The 18,362-nt window shown below is 41.1% G+C and overlaps 1 protein-coding gene across 1 annotated transcript in view; it reads right to left on the bottom strand.

Annotated features, from left to right (window-relative positions):
• Positions 1-9,029: 9,029 nt before the first annotated feature.
• The window catches only part of NSMCE2 (NSE2 (MMS21) homolog, SMC5-SMC6 complex SUMO ligase), a 123,214-nt gene continuing 113,881 nt past the window's right edge, over positions 9,030-18,362 (bottom strand). Inside the window, exons 4-6 of the mRNA XM_005420715.2 lie at positions 13,009-13,094; positions 12,589-12,695; positions 9,030-9,442 (exon numbers count right to left, since the gene is read on the bottom strand). Of these exons, the coding sequence (XP_005420772.1) occupies positions 9,322-9,442; positions 12,589-12,695; positions 13,009-13,094 (314 nt within the window). The 3' untranslated portion in view covers positions 9,030-9,321. The remainder of the gene's footprint in view (positions 9,443-12,588; positions 12,696-13,008; positions 13,095-18,362) is intronic.

The raw sequence follows: 18,362 nt of genomic DNA, 5'->3' as shown, positions 1-18,362 counted from the left end.
CGCGGGACTTGAAGGGGCCGGGCAGGGCGGCGGGGACCCCCCCTTCGACCTTAAATAATTATGTCGAGAAAGCGAGGCCACCTTCCTTTCCAGGATCTTCTCGTCCATGCAATTGCAGGTTCCCAGCCCCAGTCCTTACTTGTCACTAATCACTAAATAACCATCCCTCACCCCAAGGTTTGCATCACAGCGCTGTTGTGTGAGCATAAGCGTTTACTCATACGCGTAGACGTAACGTGCACCATCAGAAATACTTGGCACTGGGTGTTTCCCATGTTAAAACTATATCTGCTGTCCGAAAAAGGAATAGCTCGGAGAGCCAGGCAGCAGCCAGCAGCTGCAGCGACCTGCGAGGAGCAGACTGAGAGGAGCTCCACACAGCTCAATAGCATGGCTTTAAAGGAGTAGTAAATAGACTTACAGCCGGGACTGGTAGTAAATGGAAAAGGAAAAAAAAAAAAAAAAAAAGAGACAAAACCAGACAACAAATCATCCCTGGGATAAAAAAAAAAAAAAAAGCAGGCAGCTGTAGTTTTGACAAGAATGCTTCAGAAGGAAACTCTACAGTTTTCTGTTTATATATATGCAAATTTTCTGTAATTTAGCGCTGAAGCTTCCCTAATATTAACACAGGGACCCTGCATTTTGTTATTCAGTAGGATCAACTCCTCCTCTGTTTTGGTTTCCCCAACCCGGGTCTGTGCAAGAGGCAGAGAGGGCTAAGGATGGGTCACCCAGCTCTGAAGCCTGTGATGCCACGTGTGCAGGTATTTGCTCAGATTCCTGATAGATAACTGCACAGCAAACCCATGCATGCCTTCAGCTACTTCTAGTGTATTTTAAGAAACACATGAAACTCTTGTGCGGGATGACTCATAGCATAGCAGTCCCATTAATGCATTTAAACATAAAACGCATATGCCATAAAGGGATATCCCAGGGCCTGCATTTCTTTCTTTCTTTTTTTTTTCCTCAGAAATAAAATTCCGTTAATGCCTGCAGATTGTTTCTGAGTGATTCACCACAACTCTCAAAGCACACTATTTTATTTGGTTCCTCTTATACTTAAAACACACGCAAGTATCTATCAGACCTTTTGTTTTACTTTTCCCGTCCTGGAAGTTTAATGATTGGAATCCTGCTGCTGGGTGAATTTGGCTGGTAGGATGCCACGTGTGGGCTGCTTCCTACATCTGAGGCAGTACAAGGTGCAGGGTCAGGGGGAAGGGTAGCAGTACCTTTGGGGACAGAGGAAGGGTGCAGACAAAAGAGCAATGGACCTGCATAAAGGTTCTCATGGGCATTAGTAGTGTGTACTGGTGTCCCCTGTAGCTCTCTCAGAACTGAGATGCAGTGTGAGCAGTAATGAAGGTGTCAGTGTCCTCACCCTCCCAAAGATTCCTCTCTCTCAGCTCCTGTGTCAGATCACTGTCCCTGCTGAGGAGAAGGGCTGTACCGAGGATCTGCTGCATACATTGTTGGAAGTTGTGTCCTTCACCTGCCCAGCCTCCCATCCATCAAAAATCTCTAGGTCCACACCATGGGGACACAGTGGCACTTAAGCACAGTGCTTGGTTCAGGCTACTGGCAGCCAAATGGGGGATGGCACCCACTGGTCCTGAGGAAGGCAAAAAATCACCTCTTGTAATCTTGGCTCCCCCAAAACCACCTGGCATGTGAGGAGAGCAGAGTACACGCAGCATTGTACCTCACAGTCCTGCCACATTCTCCTGGTGCCTGGGCAGCCTTTCCTCACAGGGATTCCAGCAATTTCATGTTCTGTATGTCTGTCCCTGCTAACTGGAGCCCTAAAACTGGGTATGCAGCCCCCAAAGGCCAGGAAAAGATAACCCCTGGGACATTCATCCCAGAAGCACTGATGGGTCCCCTCTTCTAGCTGACTGTATATACTGAACTACAGTTGACTGTCTACATGTGACAGACAAACCAAAGCTTAAATCTCCCAGGTCTTTGAAAAATGGGTGAAGTTCTTGACAGAAGGAAACCTTTGTTTCTTCTTTAAAATGCCTGGCATGCTTTCAGTACTCAAAGCCTTAATGCCATGGCTAAACATATAGTAGCAATTATTACTCAAGTTAGTATTATGTTTTGGGTACAGAATATAGGAAAAGGTCCATATCCAGACTCCCCTCCATCCCCACCAAATTCATTTCAAGATGCAGAACAGAGAAGTGATTCCCACTTTGGCTTTTCTGGTTTTTCTAATTTTGGCCAACCCCCAAAATTAGAGAAAAAAAAACAAAAAAGAAGGGATACCAAGGATGTTGTGTTGTCTGATGACCTGCATGGCATGTTCTTTTGCTCTTTCTCAAAGGGCTGAAACTTGTCCTCCTTGCCCATCTCTGCCAGTGCTTGCATGCAGCCCTGGTATCATTAGGAACCAGTGCTGAGAACAGAAGGAATTCCAGGAAGAGATTTGTGAAAAACTGTTGCAACATTTCAGTATTGTAAGATTTTTGCAGAAAATGGAGCGACCACACTTGACATAGCAGCCTTGTGTTTGTTGCCATCACACCACTGGCTTTTAAGCATGCAGGCTTATCTCCTGCACTAGTCTCCTCCTGAAATCAAAAGCTATCTTTTGGGGTCTTCTTTCTATTCCCTGCATAAGCCTTCATCATTCCGTCTCCCCCTTCCCAAAAAAAGACTTTTCAGGCTCTACCTGCTTAGCATGTGATGAATGCTGTCATGGTAATTCCCAGTTGTGCCTGTGGTGAATTTGAGCCTGAATGGCTTTACAGCCCTTCAAAATGAACCAGGGCAATGTTACACATCTCCAGTGGACAGCACTGAAAACCATTGTGGAGCACAGATCAGTGCACAATTACAGACCTAATGCTGGAATAAAACATTGACTCTGTGGATGAGTCCTGCTATCCAAGTGCCAGAAAAAATTAACTGCTGTGAGCCAGCAGAATACAAGGAACCAACACTCAGCCCTGGTGTTCCAAAGGGACTTGGTACCTGTGAGGTGGGCAGGGATGACCTTTGGAAGTAGAGTTCAGTAGGCTTCATGCCTGGCAAAGGATAACAGTGTGCAACAGGCACCTTCCCAATACCACCAGTCTGAGGAGCTCTCAGTCAAAGGACATTGCAAAATCGTTACAAAAAGTAGATCCTGCTTTGGAAAAGGCCAGTCAAAGCAAGCAGGACTGCTGGCTGTCTCCTCACTTCTGGAGTCCCAGCTGCTAGGCAAGAATCTGGGACTGCAGCAGAAAAAAGAGCCTGTGGGATGTGTCTCACAGAATGGGCATGTCCTAGCAGAGGGAAGGGTCTTACTCAGCACAGATTTGCCAGAACTGTGGCAAGGTGAATATTGCTCTTCATATATTTTTTTTCTCTTTTTTGAAACAGACAAGCAGCTTAGTGCATCTGTGAGATGAAGACTGAAGAATCCAGAATTCCTGGTACTCAGGCATTGATCCTCCCATTCCTCTTATTTAAGGGAATTTTTGTTACATGGTTTTCAAGCATCTACCTGTCTTGCCCTCAGCCAGTGCTTACACTCACCTGAGCAGCTGCTTTTCCTTAGATGCTCACAAAATTATCACTGTTGCTCCAGTTCTCTGACCCTTTATCTCTATAACTAGAGCAGCCAGAGGCAATGAGAATTGTGTAACCATCTCCCCACTTCCCAAGTGCTTGGGACAGGTCTGGTAACTTTGACAGTATGTCTCATGGGACACACTGAATAAATCTCTATTAGATTAGGGCACTTATAAATAAACTGGCTGCTTGCCACAGAAAAATATGAAAAGGTCTTCATTTTAGTTACCGGATGAGAAAGGCAAGGGACACAAATATTTTGGCTAATATTAAACTTTTGGTAAACGATGAAAAATCAGTATCTTTATTTTTAAAGTTATCTCAAGCCATGCAATGAAAATTAAACTACTGTCAGATTGACAGCCAACAATTTTAAACCAGCATGTCATCTATAATCTAATGGTGTACAGAATTACCCTGCACAGATGGGGCTCAAAGAGTAGTCGTATGGCCAGGTGATAAAGAACTAAAAGTGATGTTTTTTATAGCAGAGCAGCATCTGTGATAACCCACAGCCATCCTCAGACACTGTGGAACTTGGCGACAGATTCACTGCTGAGATATAAAACACATGACGAGCACGTAGTGACATCAAAAGCAGTGCAGTGTAATGGTGTTCAGATGTCTCCCCTCAAGCCCACACAAAAGCTGCTCTCAGGGCTGCTGTAGCCCAGAACTCTCAATGATTCCCTTTTGATAAGCCTGTTGTTAACAAATCCAAGGAGTCTTATGAGCAGCACCTCCTGACTTTGTTCCTTTGCTAACTGGAGAGCATGAAGGCTTCTTCTGTTGCCTGGAAGACGTGTGAAGGTTCAGGTTTTAGACCTCAAATCCTGTTTTTACTTCAGAAGTGGATTGCACAAGCGGACAGTGAATGAGTGTCTCCGTTTCCCTTGCGGTCAGAGAAGATCCTATTCATACTGAGTTTACAAGCAAACACTTCCTTTGGTGAGCTTCCCATGCAATTCAATTCATGTGCGTGCTTTCAGACTCTGGGTCTGGACTAACATCAGAACAAGCAAGAGAGGCAGGCTCTCTTCTCAGCCCACCACAGCCTTTTCTGCAGTGCTTTGAAATGATGAAACACACTGTGTTTTCTGCACACTGCTGCAGTCCTGTCAAGTCACTGCGATTATTCATGCATCAAAAGGCTAAGCACATACATGGGTATCTACTGGATGATGTACACCCATTCCAGACTTTTACTTGCTTAACAATCAATGTAATGTTTTTGCTCTTTATAGGTACTGGCTGGGAGCCTAGAATCTGCTGGCACCTACACACAGGATTCTCCTCTGAGCATTCTGTGACCACGTCAGGTGTTTGAAATATTATGTATTAACAATAAGAACTTTATGACCAGCAAATAAATTATTATTTATAGAAGACTTAGAATTTGCCTTCAGTACTAGTCTGTACCTGCAGTGAGGAGCCATCAGCTTAAGGCTTTGGCTATAGTAACAGAAAGGAAGACCTGTCCTTGGGATATTTTTAGATTTTCCATTCCAGGAAGCCCTTTTCAAAGTGCATCTTCTTCACTGTATAATAAAGCACTGTCCATTAGGCAAATGTTTTGTTAATGGACACAGCAGGATCCATACATGAAGATTTTTAGGAAAGGTGAGGATTAAGATTCACTCAAAATGGCAGTGAAACTTTATTAAGTTGCACAGTGAATTCTAAGCTAGTTCTGGCCACAATACTAGAGCTATTCTTGAGAAAAATGTCATGAGGTACTTGTGACCACAGGTAGGTAAGACGTTTGTCATCAGCCACTCATGAGGAAACATGAGTATCCAAGAGGACATTGTCTAAAATAAGGCAGTGTGTTGGCCTTGGCTGTTGAGTCATCAGTATCACTTCCTGCAGCCCCTGCTTTGCTCCGGGTATTTCTCAAGGGAGCACTTAGTCTTTTTGATTCTTCTAGAATGAATAAGATCACAGCTCCAGAGCAGTAATGATGAATATGTCCTTGATTCAGAGGAATGTGCACTCCTTTTAGCACAAGTGTGCTAAATCTTCCATGAGATGCCTGCCTGATTAGTTTTTATCTTTATTCGTCATGGCTTCACTGATTTGAAAACTTCAGACTCTCTAGTTGTAAAATGGAAGAATCTGTTCAAGTGAGAGAGCAAGCTTAAGTGAGCAAGTGTTAATGGCTTGTGCCTCAGGGTACCACTGAAAGCTGTTGTATGTGGATCTCTCTTGCCTTTAATTCACTATTTGCCTAGACATTTCTTTAAACCTTCAAAATACCACATGGAACTTCTCTAGCAGAGACAGATTCTCACCAGTTTTCAGTGACAGATCCTTCTCAGCTACCCTGAGGTTTGCTGCATTTGTAAAGCACACCTTATGGGAAAAAGAAAATAAAAAACAAACACCTGACCTCTGAATTTCTTTTTTAAAATATCATTGCAAAATTTCTGACGTCAGACAATGAGACACAAATTACCCTGTGAACTGTTAACATATGCCTGTTTACATATGATATCTTATAGCCAAAGCAGATTAAGATTTGAAGGTTTAACTGCTGTTGAGTTTCCACTATGTGAATCATACAGATCATACAGCTTATTCATCACAGGCACTTATTTTTATTCTTTAACTCTTTCAAGCTACTTCTTCCCAGAGTGGAGTTTAGGGGGAACGAGGGACAAGTGGGAACACAGAGATCACAACTGCACAACAAACCCTGAACTTTGAAAATGAAAGAGCAAAGAGCTGCCATTAAGTGCAGCCACCCCAGTGAATCAGTAGTGGTTTGTATCTTGCACCAGGTGAGCTGACAGGCACAGAAGCCTTCCCCAGCTGCCATGGTCAGTCTGTCCTTCCAACTAGTTAAGAGAAGAGCCAGCTGCAATGGCTGCTGATGGCCAACCCTGGAATCTTGCAATTTAAGGAGGAAAATTACTTGTAAGAACCAACAGGAGAGAACCGGCCCTGACAAAGTCAACAGGATGGCTCAACTTCCAGGTTCAAAGAAAAAAAAAAAAAACATTCATCATACTAGGATTCTTTGGGTGCTATGTTATAGTTTAAATTCAGAAATGCCAAACATTTTGGTGAAAACTTCACTGATTTCAGTAAGCACAGGCAGTTTATTCTAGCACTTGAATCTGTGTGGTGCATCACTGATTCTAATGGGACTCAAGTACTCTCACCAGCAACGATGGCACATGTGAACAAGTATGTGGATAACATGGCCATATTTTAAAAGAGGCATCTCTGCTGATAAAAGAAAGAAACCTACCTCTATTTAAATGCACATGCCTATTCACCTCAGATGTGACTGTTATTAAAGCCAGGCAGGCCAGTGCTGCCAAAAATCAGTCCATTTCTTTCAGGTAAAACCAAGAAGGATTTCAGAACTTCACTTGCTGTTCAGGTTCTCTGATTCACTGACACTGCCTGGCTCAGGCTAGCAAAGGAGAGAAGGAAGATGATGTAGTCTGAAGCAGGAATATGAACATCTAAAAATACCTTTCCTCTTGGAGTGGCCATAAGTGACTGTTTGACTATTTGTTCTTTTCATTTAAAGTGTTGCTTCCGATTTGTTTGGTGTTTTTTTTCTCTCAACTGCATCATCTTAAGCAGGCAGTCCACCTTATTACCTGTGGATTAGCTAACAGAGGCTGAGTGCAGCACTGTGATGGGTCAAGCCTCTTTTTCACGTAGGACAACAAGGTGTAACCAAGACAGCAATCTCCCTCACAGCATTACTCACTGGAACATGAGGGCAATGAACCATATCAGGAACTGCAGCAATCCAAGGCTATACTGGTACAAATGCCACAGGTAGCAAACGAAACCTGCTGCCACCAGTTTGTTGGTAGGAATCTGGGTATAATTTACCATTTATAATGTTATGTGTTATTGGAAGGCACACTCAGACACCAACACAAACTAAATTTGAGGTGCAGCACTTGTGGCCATGGAAAATGTATGTACATCTTTGCATCTGAAAACTTGGGAGGCTGGTTATCACTAGGGATTGAATTAGATCCAAGAGGACAATCTTAATGCACCTCTGCCAGAAACTGCAGAGCTTATTTTACCAATGCAAGTTTCTGTTTCTGACTATTCTGCTTAGAAATGGTTCAAGAATAAATTTAACCATAATCTTAAAGATGAAACAAAAAGGACATTCCCTCCCCCTCCCAGTTTTTATTTGAAAAATGCTATTGTTAACATCCTCCCTTGTGGTATTTATCTGAAAAATGGTGACCCACCTTAAAAACTACAGGTTTGAGCCCTGAGGTATTTTAAAAGGGACCTGATTTTACACATAAAAATACAAGCAAGTACATACTGCTCAACCACCCCCCAGTCCCTTTCAGCTATTTCAGCTGGGCTTCCATGGCAGAAGCACCCACGCTCACTGCACAGTTGGGAAAGGATGGACCTAGGGGGTTAGACCACATAATGAAAATTAGCCAGCCAATTCCCATGAAGTGTTTTGAACACAAAAGCCCAGTGCAAGTAATAATGGTTCAGTTCTCTCTTTCAGCTATGAAATCAGCTTGCAGATTAATATTCTTCAATTACAAAATAACAATTTTCAGCTTGAAGTGGTTTGTGCTGTTAAGTGCAATTGGGGTTAATAATGGTCTATGAAAGGAGAGCTGTTAGCAAACAGTAACCCAGAGTGAAAACCTTAGCACATGGGTACCTCAGCTACATTTTACATGAAATGTCAGATTGCAAATTCAGAAAAATTACATAGGAAAACACCATCTAGCCCACTAAGGAACCCAAAGCTCAAAGAAAACTGTATTTTCTGCTTACAAATGCCAAGAGATAATTGTCATCTGACTGCCAAGGCAGCTTCTTTTACCTATGGCTATTTCTAACTCATGTATGCCTTATCTGCCTGATGTGTTCAGATCAATTTAGGCAATAAATAGTGTCAAAAAGTTTAACTTATTTTCTAGATCTGTGCCCAAAAGCATAGATATCTGAAGCTTATACAAAAAGATTAACTGTTTTTCAATCCAAGGCATATGGTTACAATATATTTGTACTATCTCAAATATAGTTATTGGAATACCGCTGGAAATAATTGTAGTCTTCTAGCCTACAATATTAAGGTAAAGCCTTTTGGGACTCCCAAATGAAAAGAGCCTGTAAAATGCTTCTGAATTTCAAAAGAAAAGCCTAAGTCAGGGCAGAGAGTTCAAAATTATAAAAAACAAGGCCAGATCCTCAAAGCTGAGTGGTTGTTCTCTGTGGCCACAAACAAGGTATAAGTGTGCAACACTTTCTGAAAATTCATCTCCAAGGTTTGTGTTACAACATGGGCATGGTCCCAGGCACTGAAAATCCCTGGTGACTCCAACCATGCCCAGTAGTTACAGACAGTAACAGAACGATCTGCAACACAGAGCAAAGCACTCATTGTTACACGCTGGCAGGATCTGCATCTCTAATATGCTGAAGAAACCAGCACACTGAAAAGGAAGTTTAAATGCTGCAAAACATACTTTATTTACCAAATGCAAGCTTTTAGAAATTCAGGAAGGTAGAAAAAACCCAAACAAGTTTAACTGGACTTCCTTATATTCCTGAGTTCAAAAAATGCTTCCAGTTACAGCAGAGACCTTCAACTTTGGCTATAAATGAAACATTTAACAATGATTTACCTATAAATGAAACACTTAACACATAACAATCAGTTATACAACCTATTTAGAATCAACTTATCTCACAAGACCTTTAATAACAAATTTTCTTTGTGGCAGTAGCATATCCAGCTCACGTGTCCAGGGTTGACCAGCTTTGTTTTTTCTGACTGTCAATCAGTCTTTTAAGTATTTCATCTCGTACAAGATCTGATCCTTTTACATCAACATGGCTACAGCCCATTTTAGGGCATCTGTTAAAAAGAAAAGAGAGACTCCATTAAGAAGAATTGTATTTGACAGATTTGGGCTTTTGCATAACACCTGCTAGCTTTTTTTTTTTTTCATTCTTTCTCTCAGTTCCTTGTTACCTCTTGTCCTCTTCACCAGCTCTATATGGGAAAAAAATAAACCTATCTCAACTGGTGAGAATCATCAGCTGAAGGAAGGAAAGAAGGCGCACAGTGAGAGATGGAGCCTTTCACCTGTATATCACTCTCTTGCTGCAAGCACACAAGCTGCCTTCATCAGCAATGATATCAGCACTGCATGGACACCTTTCTGTGTTGCTTTCTCTCTCTGCAGTCCTCTAAAAACTGCAGGTAAATACTGCTTACCTCACTAAACTGCAGTGGGGCAGTATAATCTTCACTGGCAGATAAGTAGGGAAATTATTTTCTAGGGAAACAAAAGGGAGTGAGTCTTGCCATGACTGACTGGTGAATCAGTGGACTATCTAGTTGGTGTAAAAATCAGCCTGACTTTTTATGAGCTGTGAAAGCTCAGAAAGGAGAAATGGGGCCAAATTAACTAAGCCTCTAGATGATAATCAAATACAAAATGTCTTACAACTACTTGAAACTGCCAGATAAAGACAGCAGGGTAAAAGATATTCAGGCACCAAAGGTCATTTTCCTTTGGTGGTAGCCCAAACATACACAGATGGTATCTATAGTAAGAAGTAGTACTTTTCCTGAAATTTTTCCTCTCTTAGAGTAATGTTTGTCTGAGGTGCTGGACTTACTTACTCTCAGTACTCATAACTTTTACTCCAGATTCGTCCACAGGTTACTGTGTTTGTCATAGATCAGTCATTTAATTGCTCTGTGCCTCAGTTTTCCCATTTATCACCTTAATACAGCAATAGCTTGCCAGATTAATGAATAACAAGAGCTCAGAAAGCTTCCCACATTTCCTGTAAGCATAAAGTATTAGTATGTCCTTCCAGGCAGTGGAAAATAGTGAGCAAAGCAAGAGACGTAAGAGTTGCCTCAAGGAGTGTGTGACAAGTCTGTCAGCACGGGCTGTGTGTACGTCAGCTGAAGGGCTGGCAGGCAGGCACTGCACTGCCAAGGGCACTGAAGGCATCCTGTGGATTCCAGCTGGGAAGTACTTGTGAGGAAACAGCCACTGTGTGTCTGCAGAGTGAGCAGCAGCTCCGATTCCAGAGCCAGGCCAGCGAGGATCCTGCCCTGCTCTGCCAGGACACCTGCTCCCACAGGAATATCCCTGGCAGGGGCACAGCCCAGCAGCCAGGCCATCAGACTGGGAACTGAACAGGGAACTTCAATAGCAATAGCTGGCCTGCTAAAACCCATCATCTTCCCATCACAGCAGATGATGGGTTTTAACTGCATTTTCATGAGAAAGTTTAAAATTACCGTAGGCTGGTCAGACTGGGCAGAGAAAACCAAGCATCCTTAATTTAGTTACAGTGAAGCTGTGGCATTGCTCTGTGTGTGCTTTTCTAGCACTGGAATAACTGCTGTAAAAATGGTAAGGCTGCCAGCTAAAGGCTCAGTATTAAGAACTGCCAGTGTTCAGACTGCACAAATAATTCTGGTTTGAGGATAAGATAGCTTTTAAAGCTGGTTGTTGTACAGCTGATATGATTTTTTAACTCCAAAGTTTCTCTAGTCTTCCATTTCTTAAAAGGTAAAATAAAGTTCAGTCGTGTGACCCTATTTGTTTTTCAGCAGAGCTGAAACTTTTGATCCACTACAACAATTTCTCCCAAACTGACATTGTTCTGATGGATTTAACCGCACAGAGAAATATTTAGATATGAACATCCTAAATTCAGTATCAGAGAAAGTATTCTTGTCATTGGGCTGTTAAGCACATGCGTTTTAGCCTCTCCCTATCCTCCAGAACACTCACTTTCCTCCAACTTGAGAGCTATTACCCAATTCCTGTTCATTTTTCCAGCCAAGTTTCTGTCCATCCATGTTGCTGGTTTTGTTGTTATTCCCATTCCAGATTTTTCCCTAGATATTGTAACACAAGCAAGGTGCTTCCATCTAGTTCTTCAAGCTGTCTTGACACTGAGATAGTGGCTGATGCTTGGTTTTATAGCAGTGCTTTCCTGTAACATGGAAGGAGCATGGAATAAAAACTCCAGCTCCACCTTTGTAACCCTGATGGAGGACTGTGTAGAGCCTCACACAAATGCCAGAGCAACAGATGGAGGAAATAAGCTGCCTGTGGCATTATCTTCAGGGAAATCAGGTTGCTGGTCCCTAACAGACCTTCCTAAGCAAACTGCACATTTATTAAGAAGTCCACAACTGGTAAGTTTCCATGAAGTCATCAGCCCCAAAGCAGGAGGGTCTAGCATAAATGGTGTAAAAACAAAGGTGAAATCAATGATGAGATGATATGTCCTCGCAACTTGCTCCAAAAAGCATTAGTGTTCAAGCCTCTTCTTTTTCTACTTTTTTCTTTTTTTTTTTCCTTAAAATCATTATCATTTTCAAATTTATTGTGGAGAATTTGAGGTTTAAAAATTAATCTGTTACATCTTTTCATTCAAAAAAGTACGTCTCATGTGGAAAAGTGACAGATTATTATGGTGATATAAGGAAAGAATTATTTAACTCCATCATGGTAGGAACTGCATTGCACTATCTGATCTCATTCTTAAATTCTATTCTAAAATGTTGTGGTTTAATATTTCTCACTTTAGCATTCAGCTGTTTTAATATTTCTGAGCTGAATTGGAATATAACTGCAAAAGAAGGTGCATGGAGAAATTTTTTTTTCATTTACTTCAAGGCTTGCTACATAAGCAGTGGGAACATATCAGCAACTAAATAATAGGAAACTGAGGTCTCTCTTTGTTGGTCATGGCTATATGAAATCTCTTTACTTCTGTTGTGCAGCTACATGTAGCTGTAACTTCCCCACACAATTCCTGAATATTTCCTTACACATTGTTTTCATTAAAAAGAAAAGCACCTTTACGTGTCTAGTACTAATGAGGAGGCTATGACTTGGGCAGATGCTGAAGTTTTACTTCCTGCAGCCTTTCCAATCCAAATACATTTCCTAGAACAAGTGGAGTAAAATTCCACTTACACAGCAGAGCAAATAGCCTTTCCACACATTCTTTTTAGCTTACCGGACTTCTTTCTTTTTCTGCTTTTGAGTCTGGATCATTTCTAGAATGGCATCTTCTTCATAAATATGTCCACAGACCTTGTTCCTCACTGGCCTCTTCATTGTCACCTGTAATCAGTAAGGACTGATTTAAAGGAACTGCTAATGCCCATGAAAATGCTGCTCCTGAGATTTTATGTGCAACAGCAGAAGTGTGTTTGCCACTCATACATGGCATTCCAGTCAGATTGCAGGATGAGGTCCTGCTTGGTAAACTACATTCCCACTTACATGGGTTTTCTTCCCCAGCAGTATTGCTCTTTTCTGAAAATGCTTACAATTTATAATATTGTTGTTATATATAATGTTGTCTAACAGGTACTGCAGATGAAGAATATGAAATAACTATTTCTCTGTCAATTACTGTAGCAGTGATACATACCTGTGTAATGGGACAAATAAAGTTCATCTGACTCCGAGTCACAGCTAAATCTTCATCAATTTGTTCAATGGTGTCATTACCATGATCTGATTTATGAGAAAGTAGAATGGGAAAAAAAGAAAAAACATGTTTCTTATTTAATGTATATTGCCAATACTTAAAATAAGCTAATAAAATCCAACATTTGCCAAGCACTATCTCACAGTGATATCTAAAATACCACAGCATGCTTCTGCACCACTCCATGAACAAGACAGTGCAAAAAATGCTGTACTAGAATGTCTTTTAGAAAATGTGGATTTTTATATTGTAACCACTTTGTGTGTGTTTGTGTGTGTGTGTGTGTGTGTGGCTATTTACAAGCAATTCCAGAAAGAAAGGATGGGAAGGGAGAGCTGGCTGGCCTGAAGATATGCAAAACCTTTGGCATTCACTATTTAAGTTCACCAAAACCCAGTTACACACAGATGAGTCCCCAGAGCCTAACAAGAGATGAGGTGGAGCAGATCTGGCAGTCCTACCCTCAGTATCAGTTTGTATTTGAGTGTCATAAATGGGCTTGCTGTATAGCCTGTACATACTGTACACACTTTAAAAGGAATTTGTACTGTTTATCATAATGCATCATTTATAAAGTGATGCTGTTGTATTTTGATAAGACTACAATTAGTGAAAAACAAAAGCCAAAAAGTGTCACGGTCAACAGAAATGTTATTGAAGTAATCTTAAAGAGGAGGGGCAGAACGAAATTTCTGACAATTCCCAGAAAACACCCAGTGGCCTAATGCCAGGGGATAAAGGGCAGACAAATGAGAATAAATCCATCTAGAGCTGGAGGATCTGCAGGTCTCCACCTTCACCAGAAGAAGAAAGCAAGATATAAGCAACTCTGTGCACCCAGGGGCACACCATGCAGGAGTTAGTTAGCCAAAGTCAAAAGTTGAGACATGGGAGCAGCTAAGGAAGAGACAAATATGTATATTAAATACATTTTTATATATTTAGAGAGAGAGAGAGAGCTAAGTATAGCCTTAATGAATTACATACATGTTGATTTATCTTCTAGCTCTCCTCTGTTATTGCAAATCTAGGCTTTTAGTTGAATGCATTTGTTTATCTTTGAATCTTATCTGGTAATAACAGCAAACTTAACACCTGCCATAGCTTTCCATTCCTTTGGGGTAGTTCTGCAATGCCTTTGCAGAGTCAGAGAAAGGCCCTGGGGTGCAGCCCTCAAGGTGTCCCAAACAAGGAGAACGTTTTTCTTTCTAGCTGCACGAGCTGCACCCCAAGGGAGGAGTGAGAAACACAAGTGAACACAGAGAGTTTAGAATTACTTCATGATTTGCCTTCTGCAGTGCCTCAGCCTGGGTTCCCTGTGCTGCTGTTGCACACTATCAGCCAATCTTTGCCTCCCTGCTATTCAGTCTCCCACATCTATTAAGGACCAGTGTTTCCTAACTTATGGTCAGTGCTGCATGCCTGTGTGATACCATCACCTTCCGGATGATACCAGCAGACATCACCCATGAAGCAACCAAATCCTCTCACACCCAGCCTAGGCTGAGCTCGTTGCCCTGGGAGCCAGCACAGCCCTGGCTGGGGGACTCCTGGCATTGATGTTGCAGCCATTGCTCCACCACAGCACCTCTTGGTATGCCAGGACTATTTCCAGACCTTCCTCCTTAACAGAGCTTGCCTTTCTTTCCATTTCAATATTCCAAGCATTTAGGAATGTCTCTGACCCAGGTGCTCTAACCCAGGTATTGGGGTTGGAACTAGGCGACCTTTAAGGTCCCTTCCAACCCAAACCATCTTATGATTCTACTCTTGTGAATACCATGGGAATACTCAGGCATTCATCAAAGATATTTCTGTGTCTGCTACTAAGGTCTCATGCAATCAACAGGGGGAAAAGGAGCTCAAATGTCCAATGTCAATCATAATTTCAAGGCTTTAATCTCCAAGAATATTAACATACCTTCATCAGATACTGACCACCTAACAAAGGCCAACACTTGCCAATCGGAAGGAAAAAGTGGGCACAATTTAACTATAAATACCAAAGCTGCAATGGTATGGACCCCAGAAATGCACTTGTGTTAGTCACCAGTTTTCAGAAAAAAACTCCCCGACATATAATTCTTAAATTGCTCATATGTATGGTTTATTCTATCATAAGCACATAGTATTTGAAGAAAGCACAATTTTTGCACAACTTTGGGAAAAAGGAGTTTTTTAAATAAAGCTTTTGAAATACCAAGCAATGGTTGAAATCCCACTAAGACAGCAAGGCTAAGCAATATTTGAGTTATTGGCAAGTGGCAACTTTGGAAACAGCAAATTATCCCAGGCTGGGATACCTTGTTCCCATACTGGCTTTGGAGGTGATTCAGATGCCTCATGTTTAATGGTTGAAATTTCATGAGTTGAGACCTAATCCTTGTAGGTGGGGTATATTAATCTTCTTGGATTCAAAGTGTCCTCTTGCTGCAATCTTATCTTAAACACTTCAGGTTGCACCTCATTTGCAAAGATTTTGTATACAGCCTATCAGAGTGGGGCCCTGGCTTCAAGAGGTGATCACAGCCCAAATGAATCATTATTTAAAATATTTCCTTTTCATAAGCAGCTAATATTTTTAAAAACAAATATGCAAGACTGGGATGATGCAAGTAATACCTCAAGCATGTCAATAGCAAATTACCATAAATCAGATAAACCACCCACAGATTTGTTGCTATTGCTTGATGTTCTACATTACAGGAGAAGAAAGGAAAATCACTTTTTTCAGTGACAGTAAATTTTGCAGACATTACACAAGACACACACACACACATCCTAAGCTGATCAGAAAGATGCTCTAAACTGTAGATCTATATCTGTAGCCTCATATTGGAAGATGTTTTCATTAAGGTCAAAGGGATTTCTTTTACCAAATGAAATGTATGAACATTTGGAGGATCTAAATTGCAAGTCTGACTATTCTACAGAAAGAAATAAAAACACTGGATCATACATACTTCAGCTAAGTCAGGTTATATTTTTATAAAATTGAGTTTTCCTTGAAAATTAAAACCAGATGCAGAAAACACTAAGTTATTGTTCCCAAAATTCAATGTTGCCTTAAGTAACAGAAGTGCATACATCTATTTTGGTAGTCTGAGAGATCACATATTAAGTGCCTTAACAGTTTCTAGTTTTCCATTCCAGCCAACTGAAACATGTTATGAGTATTAGTAACACATTTTCTATCTTGCTATCTCAGCAATGATGTTTACAGCTGTTGTAATAAAACTGCATTCTTATAAAGGTAACTATTTTTGGTAACACATCATAATGAATTTTGCAACTGCCAACTTTTTTTTACTTATTCAATTTTAATTAAAAGCTGGTATTAATTTATATCTCTATCACTTTCATCTCTTGATGATATTGTGACTAACACGCCTTTGCTCAGTTTTTACTTACTCGGCTGAGAGAGACTGAGAACTTTTAAGCCAACTTTTAAAAATAGGAAAATCACAGTGCAGAGACATTAACTGCTGGATTGTGAATTATACTAAGCATAGATAATATATATGTTAAAAAAACATGAGAGGAAAAATCCTCTCCACTGTCATTGTTATTTCTATGACCAAGAGACTGCTGCCTGCTCACTGCTCCCAGCGTCAGCAATGCCCTCTCCCCAATTTCTGTTTCTCTAACCTGGTTCTCAGTGAGTTGCAATGTAAACTCAATTGACTTATTTCCTTTTGTGCTGGGCTGTTCTGCCTTCTCACCTGCCACAGTCAGACACTAATCCTGAGAATCAAAGGGTAACGTTAAGCATGTGGGATTGAGTCTTTGTAAGCCTGAGCCACCAGACAGACAAGGTCTTGGCTCCCAAGAGGGTCTATTGTACTGCTGACTCCATAGAAATAACAGCAACTCATCCAGGCTGGGAAAAATCCTATCTCTGAGAGCTCCAAGAAAAACATGAATGTTATGAGGACAAGTCAGATGCCAAGTGTTCCTGCCAGCAGGCCACAGAAAATAATGAAAGGTGGGGGATGTGAAGGACATTGTCACATCCAAGAGTTGTGCTCTAGGAGTCAGAAGACATCTGGGCTGAGGAAAGGCCAGGGCCAAGCCTAAAGGAAGGACCTGACTCTGCTGAGAACAGCAGATAATGCCTGAAAGTGGGTCAGCATGCCCATCACTGCTCTGAATTTGGGTTAGCCTTCAGTCCAGAGAAGCAGACCAAAACTGTCCAGGGTCCTTCCCTAGGGATGGATCTGCAGTAAATGCTGTAGGAGTGAAAGAAGAGGGGAAGCAGAGAGTAATACCTTTCTGGCAAACTCTCCAGTCTCTAGCAATTTGTGGCCAAGGACTTCCTGAGTCAGAGGTAGTATCTTCATACTTAATAAGCCCTGGAGTTTTCCTTCAATGAATTTGTCTAAACTCGGAGAGGGGAATTTCGTCCTGGACCTTTCAGCTTGATTAGAGACAGTTATCTTTGCTAGAAAGGTTAGCAACAGTTTAATTTTCCTGGAAAATTACTACAGAGGCTGCAGGTTACAGTTTAATTTGATTTTTAAGAGGGAAAATAAGGTGTGCAAGCTACAGCTGCAGTCAAACAGTTCAAAGGCTTTGTGCTTTTTGCCAGAGGCATGTGATAGTTTAATTTGCCAACCAAGCCAAACTAGGCTTTGCATTGAAGTACATTACAATTTGATTACTTGCTGGTGTTGCAATACAAAGTTGATCTAAGGAAGGTGGCCTCTAACATGTTGCTCCAGATTGCAATTGCAAATTTACTTGCTCCTGCCCAGGCCAAGCAACTTGCTGGTAATTTACTGCCAAATGCTTTGTGTGCCCTGTTTGACAGATACCTGTGTAAAAAGTACACAGAGGTGCATTTGGTCAATCCATAATAAAATTACAATCCTGTAAATATAAGCCATTCTTATTTTCCTGGAGTATGAAATACAAATTAGATTAATGTATTAGCAAATTTTTAGTTCCTTTATGTAATAGTGAAGAAGGAAAGGATCGTGTCTTGCACTAAACATCAGTCCTCTAAAAACTCCTTTAATGCCATCAAATTCAGAGCACTTGTATATTTTACAGTACTTTGTCCCACTAAGCTACAGTCTTAAGGTGTTTTAAAATACACTATTCTAAATGGAAATACTGTTCCCATTTTACCCATTCACTGCTGGGTAGAGCTGCTTGATGCCAGTTTTCCAGAATGGCCTTTAAATGAAGAGAAGCTGTGATTTGATGGAAATGTTATTGGACAACTCTTATAGAAATAATGTATGTGAAGGAGATTTAAAGACACTTGCAGCTAGATACAATTTGCTGTTTAA

This window comes from Geospiza fortis, unplaced genomic scaffold (genome assembly GCF_000277835.1).
Source record: "Geospiza fortis unplaced genomic scaffold, GeoFor_1.0 scaffold111, whole genome shotgun sequence".
Taxonomy (NCBI): Eukaryota; Metazoa; Chordata; class Aves; order Passeriformes; family Thraupidae; genus Geospiza; species Geospiza fortis.
This window is presented reverse-complemented; position numbering and strand designations above follow the sequence as displayed.